Below are 14,999 nucleotides of genomic sequence, written 5' to 3'. Positions count from 1 at the left end.
TGGTGAGATGGAGGTACAAGTGTGGTGGAAACGAGCCCTGTCTGGTCCCAGGGGACAAGACCTGTGCCAGATCTGTGGCTGCTTCTCCACATCATATCGTGTAGGAGATTGAAGCCAATAAAGCACATAAAGACACTCATCCCTTGTGATTTCTGCTCTTCCAATGCCTTGAATACCCTCGTGGTTTCTCAGTATGTTGGAGGGACGTGTAGTGAATATGTGAGTGGCACGATAAATACCCAGAATTTTCTCAGGTTTTCACAACTGAAATCTGGATTGTGACAGTCGAAGATCAGAGAAACAGAAGTATATTTATATTTTCTCTAATCAACAACTCATTGCAACCAGTGATGTGAATGTGGTCCTTGTATGTGCTGTACTCAGCATGTATAAAATGTACACAACATATGTATAACATAAAAAGAACAAAATGATAGCATCAGCTGATATTTTGTCCAGCTAACATAAGCAGATTCTGTTAAACATCAGGGAAGAGACCTTCAACTGTAGGAGCTAGCACAGCTGCTAAAAAAATTAGTAGGGAAGCTGAATTAAGTCCGTGGCTTACTCCAGATAAATGACACATTGTGCAGATTAAAGTGTGCCCATCCCAAATCCAGCTAAATTTCAGCTCAGAGCGAGTAATCACAGCGTTCTGTAGCCCAGATACCATCCCTGCATTCAGTGAGTTAGAGCCTGCTTCTCTCCTTCAATTACCACAGAGCAGTTTCTCTCCCCTTTGCTTTGTTTTGGAGAGGAGCCATTCTATTCATGTTCACTTCTCTTTAATGAGGTGCTTAAGAATTAAATGTAGTTCATAAATACAGGGTGATTTATTCCTGCGCTTTACCGGAAAAGAAGCTTAAGGCTGCGTTCTAAAGAAAGCTTTCAGAAGTCCTGTTTTCAAGGATGCTTTGTGAAATAAGGTAAAGCATCCCATGGTGAAGGCCAGAATGCATAGTGAGAGAGTGTCTTCCTGTAATAATAGAAATGGGACGATTAATTATAAGGCTAAAATATTTTTTTTCCTTGTATTATAACCCAGACTGCAGTTCCTAGTTGTAGGAGGACTATTTTATGCTAAATTGACTTTGTGTGAATAATTAGAGGTGTCTTTGTGGTTAGGAATAGAGCCTGCTAAGTGTTCTGTGTTGCTGATTGTCACAGTGTGGAAATCAGCGTGGTGCTTCCCAGGTAATTGCACTCTCATCCCAGGCACACCTGTGGCAGCACGGGGCATTTCCCCTGCATTCAGAGGGGTGCAGAACTTAGGAACTGGTCAATGCAACCAATTTTAAAGGGTTACAGGACATTAATAATTTTCCTCCTAGAGATGAAGTGGTTTACCCTGATTAGCTTTTAAAAAAAAGGGAAAAAAAAAATTAGCAGTGTCTGACACTGTTCATCATTTTTTCCATTAAGGGAATATAAGTGGAATAGCCAGGCATTATCAAACACAAGCTGACTGACATTCGTAAAAATACTAAGAACCTTTCCTTTCTAATGGTTTTAAAAGCACTCCCTTAAATGTGATCACGCAACACTCCCTCATTAGAGAGACTTTTACCTGATTAAATGCTCATCAACCTGTGAAAGCATTGCCCAATCAACTCTTTACCTAAAATAATTGTGAACACGTGAACCCCAGTAAAAGCCAAAAAGGGAGAACTTTTCTTGAAGGCACATCTAGGTGCAGCATCTCATTAGGGCTGTTACCTCCTGTCTCATTAAAGTGTGATGTGTGGGAAGTACCAGATGTGATGTGAGGGAAGGCTCGTGGAGATGCTACCTTACATTCAGTGTGTTACTCAATTCCAGAGATTCCTGACTCTCCAACACAGGAGGCGTAAACCTACTCCTTATTTTTCCATCAGGGTGAGAGGTGGAGGCTCCATGCAGGTGCTGGTGGAGGGGCACATACATCCTGTATTTAGCATGGGTCCTGCATTCTCAGCAGGGTCAGCATGGGAATTTTTGCAGACAAATGGCAGGAATCCTTTGTGGAAGTCAAATTCCCACATATTTCCAGCAAGGAGGTCATGACTCAAGAGACGCATCCTGGTACCTCAGAGGATCACACCTTCCAGCGAAGAGCATTTACAAGAAGGAATCAATCCCCTGAGTTTTGAATATGTGATGGTTTCCTTGGCAGTTCTCCTCTGATTAGCAGCTATTCCCTGCATCCTCAGTGTGCCGTTGCTGGCACAAACTTCCTCTGCTTCCACACCTATTAATTAGATCTTCAAATGTATAATTCTGGGGACATGAATAATTTTGAAGATGATAAGGAAGTTAATGCTGTGCTCCTGCATTGCTTAAGACCTTTTCAAATATACCAAAAAGCATCTCCTACTCTTAAGTGACAGGGTGACATTTTAAGTGTGTTCAAGTGATTGTAAAAACCCATTGCTGGTCTTGAAAGAGAGAAAGCAAAGAGCCACTTGATATCTTAAGAAAAAGAGCAATAAAGAGAAAATCTTTCTCTTTGGGATTGTTTTGAGAATTCATAAGGGTTTTTTTGTTGGTTTTGTTTGTTTGTTTTTAATTTTATTCTAGACATTAGAAAATATGAATGTAGCTCCAATATAGTGTGATAGAAAAATGAATAATGTTCCCTGTGGCCTTTTATAGTGGAAACTGTTGTTCTGAAAAAAAAATATTGTTTTGACCTATTTATTTCTCACTATTCTTCTTATTATTTATATATTGATACATATATAAATAATTATATCCTGTTTGTAGAAGAAGTATATTTTTGAAAACTCGTCTTCTCCAGTTATTCTTTGAGTCACTTTGAACTGGAAATGCTGCAGTTTGATTAGTGCCCATTTCCCCCAAGAATATTCTCTCTTCATCTTCTGTTCCCACCAGCCATTTCTAAGCACTCTAACCCAGTGGACAGCTGCACGAGTTTTTCACACACCATTAATCTCAGACCACAAGAGAAGTTTCAACAGTAATTTAGAACAGCAAGTTAAACACTGACTAAAGTGAAACACTGTGTTAAAAACGTGGAATCTGGCTGCATGTAGTAAATCTGCACTTCTTTAAGATGCTTTAGATAAGCAGCTACTCTAAATCCAGATAGTTACGCTCTTGCTTCCATTTTACTGTGGATCTGCAGCAGAAGAGGGGGAGAGAATGCAAAAGCTGCCAGGTGTGTGCAGGAGAGGCGTCCTCGAGATTCCTGCTAGCAAACCTATTGCTGGATGAATGCACTCAGTAGGAGCCGTTCTGTTCTGCAGATGAAGTCCATTATTTTAAAATAATCCACTGCCAAAAAATCCAAAGGAGCATTTCCCTTGGTTGTATAAAGGCAATGTTTCTTCCTTCTTCTTGAGTTTTGTTTACTGAATTTTTCTAAAGTGCCATTTCCACGAGCCTTCAGGCGCACGTTCGTAAGGCATCATGCAGGCATGAGGCACCTCAAGAGCATCTCAGCTCTCCATCTGATGAGAATGAAACAATTCCACCCTCTAGAAATAGTCTCAGTGCTTTGTCTCTGAGAGCATCCCCAGCCCTTGATCATAACTTTAGCCAAGGAATATTGATTTTCCACTAAAGGATGTCAACTTCAGTAGTTTGGTGCATGCCTGGCTGTTTCAGGACTGGGATGATGATCGTGAAGTGGCTCAGATGGAGCCTCCTTCTTCTTTCTCGTTCAAGTGGGGTTTAGTGCTGGCACGTGATAGCTGACCTGGGTTGGTGTTTTGGTAGAGTGTGTGACATGAATTGGTGATCTCTGTTTGCTCCAGACCTGGTCAATCCCTTTAGAACGTGACACAGCCCACAGTGCAGTAAGGGGTTTTGCTTTGCCGGGTTTAAATCATGTGAGTGCTCTTCTTGGGCTGTATCATTGAAGGAGGGTAGAAGAAATGTCTGTTCCTTATGGGCAAGCCCTGGTCTTGGCTTCTTCAGAGGAGCCCAAAATGTCTGTGCTCGGCTAACTTGGTGTTAATTAAGAATCAGTAAATTCATTAATTTGCGTAAAAGTCATGAAAGGCAGACCTTAAAGATGGTATTAAGCCTTTATGAATGTATGCTCTTCCACACCTTTGATAATGACCCAGTTTCATGTGTGACCCTGCCCTTGCCTCCAAGCTTCTAGAGAGAGGTCTCCATCTATATATGTAGAGAGGAGATCTCCAACTGTCTTCCCATAACTGGGGATACTGTTGCAGACCAAATGGGTATCTTGGAAGACTTTTCATAGAATCAGCTGTGTTTCTTCTGTCACCTGCTAATGTCATTGATGTGTTCCCTTTCATCATCCCATAGGGTGGACAGTGTGGAGATGGATTACAAGTCCGCAACCTCACGTGTGTAGTGCATGATGCATCAGTTTCTGCTGCATCCAAACCAGTTGAAAATGCATTATGTGGTGAGCTGCCATCGAAAGAAAGCGTGCTGCAGTTACCCTGCTCTGTGCCTTGTCCAGGTAAAGGCTTTGGAAGGTCACAGTGAATTTTCTGCCTGTGGTAGCTGTCTGAGGTGGACGTGCTCCCGTAGTTCTGAGTACTGTCAGGCCTTGTAGTACAAATGTGTGATTCAGCAGATCAGGTAAATGCTCAGTCTGCTGTTTCTAGACCACCTGAGGAAGTCTTCCTTTGTTTTCTGAGAAAATGAGATACCCTGTGAAGCAGAAAATCCAAATATTGTGTGCTACTGAGAGACATCCTAGCGATATTTCATTATTAAAGCTGTTGTATGCTTAGGTTAGCCTTATCCCTATCCTTTAAGATTAATCCTTTCTGAAAACCTGTGATTTCTTCTTTCCATGTGCAGGCGACTGCCACCTGACAGAGTGGTCAGAGTGGAGCTCCTGTGAGCTCACCTGCATCAGTGGCAGGAGCTTTGAGACAAGCGGGCGCCAGTCTCGATCCAGGGCCTTCATCGTGCAGTCCGCAGAGAACCGGGAGAACTGCTCCGGGCAGGAGATGGAGACCCGGCTTTGCTCAGGTAGCTCGGCCACAGCGCTGCTCGCTGCCCGCCAGGAATTTGTTCTGGCTCTGTTGCAAGGTGGAGAGTAACTGGTGTTGATGTTGCAGGAGGGCAGTGTTACGATTACCTGTGGCAAACCAGCCCTTGGCGGGACAACGTGCGCACGGTGTGGTGTCAGCGCTCGGACGGAGTGAACGTCACAGGTACGTCCCCAAACGGCCTCGCACGCTTGTGAATGAAATGTCTCCACACAGGCTTTGCTGCTGCTGCAGCTGGTGCTCAGAGGGAGTTGGGCATCCTTCCTCGCTCTTCCAGAATTTGTTTGGAGATTTTTGTGTGTAGGAAAGACAGGTGGGAGCTCACCAGCCTTGCTGTCAGATTGACGTCACACGTGTATTGCACAGGAGTATTTGGGCTAATTGCCCTTGCTGTCAGGCTGGTCATGGGAAGAAATGAGTGCACACGTACTAAAGGGTTGCCTGGGCTGGCTTGCACGGCCCTCAGTTCAACCCTTCTGTGGCTGTGAAGAGCAGAAGAGAACATCAGACACGTGGTAGAGACCCCATCTTCTGTACCTCCTCTGCTTTTCAAAACACAGGAGTCTCAAATCACTCAAACTGTGAGATTCCTGCTGTTGCCGTGACCTACGAATTCTGCCTGTGCAGGATGAAAAAGGAAATTCATGGTCAGAACTTTGAAGCTCCGTGAGATTGACAAAGGCACTAGGGCTGCGTATCCATGGGATCTCTTTCAATATGCACAGGGTAAATGAGGAGAGAGTAGAAACGAAAATGCAGATGTTCCTGTCTAGTTCTATTTATAATGACTAGTTAGGATAATAACAAAAGTCTTATGTGCAAAGGTTGCCAAGTATTTAAGAACTCATTAACATGTTTTTATTCCTATAGAAGCTCAGGCTTTTCCAAGTGAGGATGGGCAAGGGCGTTATGTGGATTATGTCTTTTTATGTAGATGAGCCATTAGTGAGGACACAGAAGATCTGCATCTAATTCCGGATTTTGTCCCAAACTTCCAATGTGGCCAGTGGCAAATTGCTTAAATCTGTGTATCTCGTTCTCCATTAACAAGATGGGTATGATAATAATTCCCTGCCTTGTTAAGGCAAATTAATTAATGCGATGCCTACAGATACTATGCTAATGTGCTTAATAGACTAGTATTTAACTATATAAAATAAGCAGGCAAGCACTTCTTACACTGTGGTGATGTAAAACAAAAACATTTTGAAACATGCCCTTGAAAGCACTCGGTGTTTCCTTTTCCAGGAGGGTGTCCTCTCCGGACGAAACCTGCCGAAGTCCAGCACTGCAGCCCGGCATGCAGAAAACCCTTCTCCTACTGCACACAGGTAACTGCCTGCTGCAGAACAGGGCTGGGAAATTAGCTCTGCCAGATTTAGTCAATTAGATTGCATTTTAGATTGCATTCCAGGACTTAGGAAACAGTTTAGTTTGTCCGTGGTACCACCTCGAGGATGTTGTGGGAATTTCATCCTGGAAGAAAACCGTGAACCTGCGCAAACGAGTGATGGGAGTGTTTGTGTGGTGTTGCAAGTTTGGGGTTGTTCTGTGGAGGGGTTTTGGTTTTAATTTTAAAATTAAACCCCTTGGTTTAATATCAGTTGAGTGCTGTTGTACTGTTCTTTAGAAAAGGGACTGTGTAAAACTTCTGTAAAAGAGGAGATAAAGGAGCATCAGTCACCTGTTCAGATCAAGAGTATCAGACCCACATACAGACGTTATAGATTTAAGACAATTAGCAAAGGAAAACAATATTAAAAAGCCACTTTAAAATAGAAATCCAGAAAACTGAGTATCTATTTAGCAAACCACAGCCTTCTAAAAAACTTCTTGAAGAAACTGCTTAGCCTGATCCAGGGTAATGAATATTTGGTCATAAGCAAGCTTCATTTTAGATAGCCCTGTGAAATACTGGAGTGGAAACATGTGAGGAGAGTTTGAGTGTGTAGAGGGATTGGTTTTGGTTTGTCTGATCTATTGCCCAGCAGGGTCAGTGGGAAAATTGTTACTGACAAGAGGAGTTTGCCACAGATTCCTGTTTTTAAGCCTACTGGGGCGATAATGTTTGTATGTTGGACTTCTCTGTAATTACTGACTCTTTTTCAACCAATTCCCCAAATATATTTGGTCTTTTTAGAACTGAAAAGGGCTTGCAGGCACGAGTTCCTGGCTGGTTTGGTTTGGTGGTGGTGAATTTGTATGTGCAGGTTATACCTTGCAGTTTGTTCAAGCTTTCCCTAGAGCTGTGCACTGTTCTGCGAGAGGGCAGTGTTTGGTTTAATGCTGAATTCCCTTTTATCTCCCAGAGTGGAGTCTGCGGCTGTGAGCGGGGATATACAGAAGTAATGAGATCAAATGGGCTCCTGGATTACTGCGTGAAGGTACCAGGTTTAGAAGATAAGAAAGCTGATGTTAAGACCATTGCCGGAAAAAATAAACCTGTCAACTCCAAAATGCATGACATTTTCAAAGGATGGTCTATTCAACCTTTTAATCCAGGTGAAAAGCTTAAATATGAATGGAATCGATTGTCTTTAGGAGGTTTCTGTAGAAGAAGGGTACAAGCTTTGTAGGTGATAACATCAGAGATTGTGTCTGGGAGCTGCAGAGCGACCTCCCAGTTCCCAGCTCGTGTGCTGTCTTTCATGCCTTTGTGCCTGTACAGAGGAATCACAATCTCTTATGTTGAGAGATAGCAAAGACAGAATGAAGCAATAATATTTTGCAAAAGTATGCTCATAGGTGATTTGGGGGGATGTTTAGAACTATTATCTGATGATGTTTCTAGAAGTAATATTTTTGGACTAGGAAAGATATTGATCACTAGCGCTTCAGAAGTTTCAGAGCAGAAAGTGCTTAAGATTTCATTAAAAGAAACCCATTGGTTGTTTCTTGCCATATTTCAAAAATATGTGAAAAGAACAGGGTAGAAAGTGTGAAGTTTAGTCTTGAGGGTTGAAGTTACAACATTAAAAGCATCCCACAAAGGCAGGCAAGCTGCTGTGCCCAAGCAGCTCATCCCAGGTGGATCTTTGACATCCCCAGCATAAAATCCTTCCCAGCTGGAACCTCAAACTGCATGCGCCCAGACTGGTCCATTGCTCTGATTTCCATTTTGACTGTTGGTTTGAAGAGAAATTCATTCAAAACAAATTTCTGAAATGCAAATAGGACTTGAAAAATGGGAAGCAAATGTGTCAGGCACATCAGGTTTTACTGAAACATGTCTGTTCTCCTTGTAGAATAAAATCCTGGCAGTGCAGCTCTTCCCCCTCCTCAGGTACCTGACATTGCATTTGTTTGCAATTAGTTCCTAATGAACACGAGACTTTAGAAAACATGTAGCGAAAGGTTCTGTTAGGGGATTCAGGGAGCCATAATTCTCTCTGATATATGTGATCACACTTTGAATGTTACATTTACATATTTGATTTGCAGACAGTGGTTAACCTTTGCATTGACAGTCTCTGGGCTCATAGAGCTCAATCCAAAACCTTTTAAAGTTGGCTGCTTTTTGATCAAGCCCTTCATCCAGTTCACCCCCACAGTTCACCAGCAGCTTGAGTCACAGGTTTGGGGTTAATTGCCTTTTTGTCAACATCCCTGGTCCTCTGTAGGTTGTCTTACTTGGGTGTCATCTCTTTAGCTGGTACCTTTATGGGGTTAGAACAGGGGAGGGAGGTGTAGGTGGATGCTGCAGTCCTCTCTTTTTATATCAGCATTTGAGTCTGCAAAAGTTCCTGGAGGGCATTACCTCAGTGCAGCACCTGTGAGCTAACTCTCACCCAAGGTCTGCAACAGAAATAGTGACTGAGGCGCTTTTACAGAACACAGTGTTGCTTAATTTTTGGGCAGGAATGATACAGAAACAATACATGGGGAAGGAATAAAGGTGCTCCATGTGTGCTAAATGTATCACCAACCCTGTGGCATCCTGCAGTTAACTCTTCAATCTCTATGTGCTCTTCAGACCCCAGCTCAAGGCTGGTGCTCTTCAAATCACTCCCCTTTGTCTAACTTCATGACAAAATGTGTAATTGCTCCCCTCCAAGAGGCTCTCAGGCTCAGTAGTCTGGGGATTTGCAGTGGTTACTGCTGGCTGAGCCAGGAAACCAGAGTTACCTCCCCGTTCTGCTGCTGGTAGCAGGTCTGTGATGAGAGCTGCCTGTATGGATGGCATTTAACACCCTGCAGCATCACAGTGCTTGACATTGTGCTGGTCAATGAAAGCACCTGTGCCTTCTCCAGCTCAACTATGGTTTCCCTTCCCGTTTACTGTTTGGAACGCTAATTTTATTTTGTTATAACGAGGCTGATGTTTTTGTTCTTCTAAACACTCTACAGGAGTGCGCAGAACTGATTTCAAATCAGGCTGTGTTTTTCCTCTCTTAACCACACTCTGAGAGGCCAGAGTTCAGGTGCAGAAACTTTTCTTCAACTTGAGAGGCGACTGAAATAGCATTGTTTAAATTGTCAGATGACATGGTCCAGTGCCTTTCTGCTGGGGATGGAGAGCAGGGCTGCCTTCAGAGCAGACATGCTGTGACGCCTTCACGGGGCTGTGACAATCCCTTTGCAGGATTGCTAAATATTTCATGGCCATCTCCAGATGGGAGGGCAACAAATTTCCTACCTAGACTTCAGCAAAATAACTCAAACCAACCAAGCCAGGCCTGATGAACAGAGCTGTTCTCATATGGGAGATGATCTGCATGTGTTTTGAGGAGCAGAAAAAAAAAATCTGTGAGGTACTCAGCTTTTCCACAAAGTCTGGAAGAAAAATGAGAAGGAATGCGATCTGATTAAATGTGTTTTTGTTTGAAAAAATTTGTCATTCAAACATAAAATGAAAACCAGGCTCAGTGATTGTCCCTCTCACTTGACTGAATTTGAAATGGCCTCTGTCAAACCGTGTCTGTGGGCACGGCACAGGTTCCTGTTGCTGCCTCCAGTGTGTATTTGCAGCTCTGTTGATGTGAATCAGCTCTCACTGCTGCTGCTGCGTGGAAAAGTACCAAATCTGCTCCCTACAAGGAAAGCTGTCCAGCCAGAAACAGAGCGAGGAACAGAAATATTGATCTTTCAAAAGTTGCTGTTATTATTAATGCAAAGCTGGTAATTAAGGACCTGTGCAAGTGAAGTGTTCTTAGACAAGGGAATGTTTGAACAGACTCAAGCTCACGTGTGCATGGAGGGGTTCCTGCAGGGCTCCTGGGTCACTGCAGCCCAAAAAGCTCAATCCACAGCCTTACCTTGTCTTAAAGCCAGTTTTGTCTGCTGCTCTTGTGGCCCAACCAGAAAGCTCTTTCCCAGCTTTATCCCTCTTACTCTTACAAAGCCTGTTCTTGTTTTTATTCTAAGCTGAATTTATTCCCATTTGTTTCCCAAGTGTTTCCCAGTTTTAAGCAGCTTTTCCACTCGTGCTTGCTGGTGTTTACCCCAGCTGACCCCCAGGTCTTTATGGAGAACAATCCCATCCCTTCTCAGCCCTCAGCTAAAGACATCAGGTGTTGCCTGTGTCTGTCTGGGTCAGTTCAGCATTGAGCTGCCTCTGCCAGAGCAGCCACTGGGCTCTGGAGGGGATGTACCCCAATTGCCCTCTGCCCATTTCCATTAAAATTTTGTCTTTAAAATTGGGGCTTTTTTCAGAAATCTTCCTTGCTATCAAAAAGATGGGGTTTATGAATTACTCCTAGCCAGTCCCTGCTGTGTTCCCCATCAATGATGCTACTAATTTCTCTTTAATTGACCTCTTAAAACTTTTTTTATTTTAGAATAAAGATTTTTTTATTCTCTCCTCTCTACCTCTCTCCTTTTTCCTCGTCCTCCAACAGATGGTAAACTGAAGATATGGGTGTATGGAGTGTCAGCTGGAGGGTTCTTCATCATCGTTTTCCTGATTTTTACATCCTACCTGATGTGGTGAGTATGGCAGGTATACCGTCCTTAAATAAAAACGAGTTTGCTTTTATTTAAACAATCCAAAATACATCACAACACTGGATCACAGGTATTTAATGCTCAAGGCTTCAGGAAGGGGTGGAGGTTCGACTCCTTAAGTGCCTTCATTTGGCCCCTACCTTAGGGTAATTAAAACTCTCTGAATTGTTAATGTTAACAGCCATTATTGTGAAGAAGCTTGGTGGCCACTCAGGGAAAGAATTATTTTTGGTTATCAATAGGCCCTTATATTTATTCAGACTTCTTCTGGGATTAGAAAGGGGTTTTATTGTATTCTTCAAAAGAAGATAAAGTAAAACTGAAGAAAGGCAAGGAGAGTGATTGGAACAAGGAGCTGGCTTCTGCTCAAGGAAGGACTAAATAGAATAGGGACATTTAGTTGAAAAATGATGTTTGATGTGGGAATACAATAGAGATCTATGATATCATGAATGGGGGAGAAAAGGGTGCTATGGAATTTTTATCTCCCACAATAAAAGAAGTAGGAGGCATCTGATGACATGGTCTTTTAAAATAAACAAAAGATATTATTTTTCACACAATGCATTATTACCTTCTGAGCTTGCTGCTGCCAGGGCTGTGCATTCCAGAAAGATAAATGGATTCAGAGATGGCAAAAGAGTTCATGGGAGATTTGGTCTCTTGGTATTAATTGTGTTTTTTTGGCTGTTCGCTACAGCTCAGAAAAGCCCTAAATAGGTTTTTGCAGTGAATAGATCAGGTGAAAACATGTCCTGTGTCTAAAGCTGCTCTTCCCAGCCATTGTTAAGGACAGGGTACTGGGTCTGCACCTTTATTCCAGGGGCTGTTGGGTTTTACGGGGTGTGAGGGGTGTCTGCCCTCCCTGCTTTGCGTTTGCAAAAGCACTGCCACTGATGCCTCTGGGAGGACAGAAAGGGAGAAGTGGGAAGCATCCAGGTGTCCTGCAGTTCCCGAGGGTTTGGCCTGAACTTACAAACATTCATGGTGCAAGCTGGCCCAAGCCCTGTGCAATCAGGGCAGGCAACCAGAGAGTCACAGCCATGGCCTGGCAGCATCACTGACTGCTTTCATCCAGCAGTTTATTCCCTTTCCCTCTCTTAGTCTTTCTCTCATTCTCTCTTGGGTTAAAAGCTCAAATAACAGCTTAGGAGCTGCTTATTTTCCAAGCCATGTAGCTCCATTTCTCTGTGGCTTCACAGCAGAGGATACAGAGGACTTTTTAAATAACATTACACACTTCTCCATCACGTGGAGACTGCTGAGGAAATGCATTTCTCAATAAAAATTACTGTTGCTTCACTACCATGCCAAAGAAAAAAAGAAAAACGAGAATATCCTATTCCCAGACAGCTCATGTTCCAATTTTTCTGCGAGGTGTTCCTTGTGTTGTCAGCTGTGAGAAGAATGTGCTTTATTTCCTCTGCAGATGGGGAGCACAGCTGGCTGCCCTTTCTGGCAGGCTCTGTGTCCTTACCACACTGTGAGAGCACCAGAGGGGCCACGTGGTGCCACGCAGTGACAGCATTCAGTAGCCACTGAATGTGGAAAGTTGATTTTTTTAAATGGAAGTTTGAGGGCTGATGATGTTTCTGAGCTTGTTACAGATTGTAATTTTGTCTTGTGAAATGCTTTTCTTGCAGCAAAAAAACAAAGCAGCATCAAAGCCCTCCACCACAGCAGAAGCCTCTAACCCTGGCCTATGATGGAGACATTGATATGTAACATAAACAAGAAATCCAAATGTAGACATCGACTGCCTTAACTGCTTTCTTTTTTGGAACTCTCCGACTTCTCAGTTTTTTGAGGAATCTCCTGATGTATAATATCCTGGGCAGAACAGAAGTATTGCGAGCTGAAAATTTTGCCACCTCTTTATTCAAAAAAAATCAATGGGGTAAAGAACTCGGATCTTGTGCAACTTTTCTGAAGAGACCAGAAACTACATCCCTTCCTGTTGAACAATGGGAATAACAGAAAAAAAAGAGAGAGAATCTACAGACATCAAAAGGAATTAGTTTAAAAAAAAAAAAAAGGCATGACAATCCCAAGGAAATTGTGACATTTACTGTAAATGACAAGTTTGACACAGCATCATTATGCACTATATTAGTGCAGGGTTCTTTATTCTTCACATACTTCAACAATGAGTTTTCTAGTGTTTACATTTCGTTCAAAGACTTTAAAACCAGATCATGTATTTTGAGAAATGCAAGGAAGAATGAGTTGAAGTGTCTGAAGTTATCAGGTTTTTTAAAATTTCTTCCTTCTTATCCTAGTTTTCTAGTCTGGAATATGATTTTGCTTCATTTCCACCTACAGGACAGAATAAGGATTGTTATGAAAAAGCATAGGTGGTTTCTTAACCAAGAATATTTTCTAAAGAGCTGAGTAGATAGGTGTTTTGATGAATGGCTAGAGGATTTGATTGTTTTCAAAGGATTTTAAATTAAATTAAACCATGTAGATACATTATGGCCAGTTTAAATTGTTATTCAGTTTAATTAAAACAAACTCTGCTTTTGTATTTAAATTTTCTTATCTGAAATATTTATAAATTCCTTTTTTTGAATTTAATTACCTGACCTCATTTAATATACATCAAACACAAATGCAGTTTGTAGAAGGTCTTGCTTTTTTAAATGTTTCAGAACCACTGAGAAGTTACATGTCGTAAAATTCCGGGAACATTTGAAGAGGGTAAGTGTTTATAATAGTGTGTGTTGCAAGTAAGAAAGTGCCATCTTGTGGTATTGACTTGTATTTATAAGCAAATAAAATGCTAAAGAGAGTGAGAAAATTGCTTCTGGTATGTTGAATTAAATGTGTGTAAACAACTTGTGTTATTAGTCATTTACTGAGTCTGAGATTGGCCTTGGATTTCAAACTCCCCTGGCACTATTTTGTGCTGCAGTGATTAGTGAGAGAAAGAGTACAGACAAGTACAAGTCGAGAGAATAATTGCAGGTCTGGAGAATGCTTGGTCTTATTTTTAACTCAATGCTGCTGCTTATTCCAATAATCAGGAGAGAAAAAGAAGAGTTGTTACCAGCCCAGCACATGTGTGGTCCTTCCCCATCCACAGGTACCTGGATCATCACAACCCGTGGGTGTGACTGGGGCAGAAGGCGTCGCTCATCCCATCACGTTGCTGTTCACAGCTTTGTAAAGCGGTTTGGATGTTACGGTTTTATTGAAAAAATGATGGAATTGTAGATAGGTTTCCTTCCCTAGGTCGGGATCCCACCCAGTGTTGCTCCCACAGCGTCGAATTGAGATGGTATTGAGCCACTAAGGCAGGGTCAGGAATGTGCTTTCCTCTTCCCTCAGTGCAAAGAAAGGCCGATGGAATTGCGAGAGGAAATTATCTCGCGTGTTTCTGGCCCTGAAGATGTTCTGCTGGCCCTGCTTTCCACCTTAGAGCTATAATTGTTTATGGAATATAGGTTATACCAGGATTGGGTGTTTCCTGGTAACACTGAGGTCCTAAATCTTATTTTTACGTCCCCCTGTAGTGAACCATTGAGCAACGTCTACAGAGGGGGAATTACAAGGGGAATAATGGTCTGGTGCCTTTAGGAACAACACTGACAGATCTTAATATATTTTGTCTGTGGGATACCATGTCAGCAGAGTGGGACTCTCTGAATAATGAAGGAATAAACTCAAATTAAGCATGTTGTTCAGCAGGGCAGTGGAGTGGGAAAGTTGGTGTAATAATAGCAAAAATGACAGCTGGAACATGTGGTCACTGCCCTCAGCATCAGGGTAAATTACAATCCAAATGGTGATGAAGAGAAGGTTCTGGGGAGACCTCAGAGCACCTGCCAGTGCCTAAAGGGAGCACCAAGAGAGCTGGAGAGGGACTTTGGACAGAGGCATGGAGTGTCAGGACGAGGGGGAATGGCTTCAAACAGAGGGCAGGTTTAGATGAGATACCAGGAAGAAATTCTTCCCTGTGAGGGTGGTGAGGACTTGGCACAGGTTGTCCAGAGAAGCTGTGGCTGCCCCTGGAAGTGTCCAAGGCCAGGCTGGATGGAGTTTGGAGCAAACCTGGGATTGTGGAAGGTGTCCCTG

General features: G+C 42.7%; 1 protein-coding gene across 1 annotated transcript in view; it reads left to right on the top strand.

Moving 5' to 3' along the window:
• The window catches only part of THSD7B (thrombospondin type 1 domain containing 7B), a 299,161-nt gene extending 285,515 nt beyond the window's left edge, over positions 1-13,646 (top strand). Inside the window, exons 23-29 of the mRNA XM_058421403.1 lie at positions 4,279-4,438; positions 4,786-4,959; positions 5,049-5,144; positions 6,228-6,310; positions 7,289-7,481; positions 10,817-10,904; positions 12,566-13,646. Of these exons, the coding sequence (XP_058277386.1) occupies positions 4,279-4,438; positions 4,786-4,959; positions 5,049-5,144; positions 6,228-6,310; positions 7,289-7,481; positions 10,817-10,904; positions 12,566-12,647 (876 nt within the window). The 3' untranslated portion in view covers positions 12,648-13,646. The remainder of the gene's footprint in view (positions 1-4,278; positions 4,439-4,785; positions 4,960-5,048; positions 5,145-6,227; positions 6,311-7,288; positions 7,482-10,816; positions 10,905-12,565) is intronic.
• Positions 13,647-14,999: the final 1,353 nt, after the last annotated feature.

Source organism: Hirundo rustica, chromosome 7, assembly GCF_015227805.2.
Source record: "Hirundo rustica isolate bHirRus1 chromosome 7, bHirRus1.pri.v3, whole genome shotgun sequence".
Classification (NCBI taxonomy): Eukaryota; Metazoa; Chordata; class Aves; order Passeriformes; family Hirundinidae; genus Hirundo; species Hirundo rustica.
This window is presented reverse-complemented; position numbering and strand designations above follow the sequence as displayed.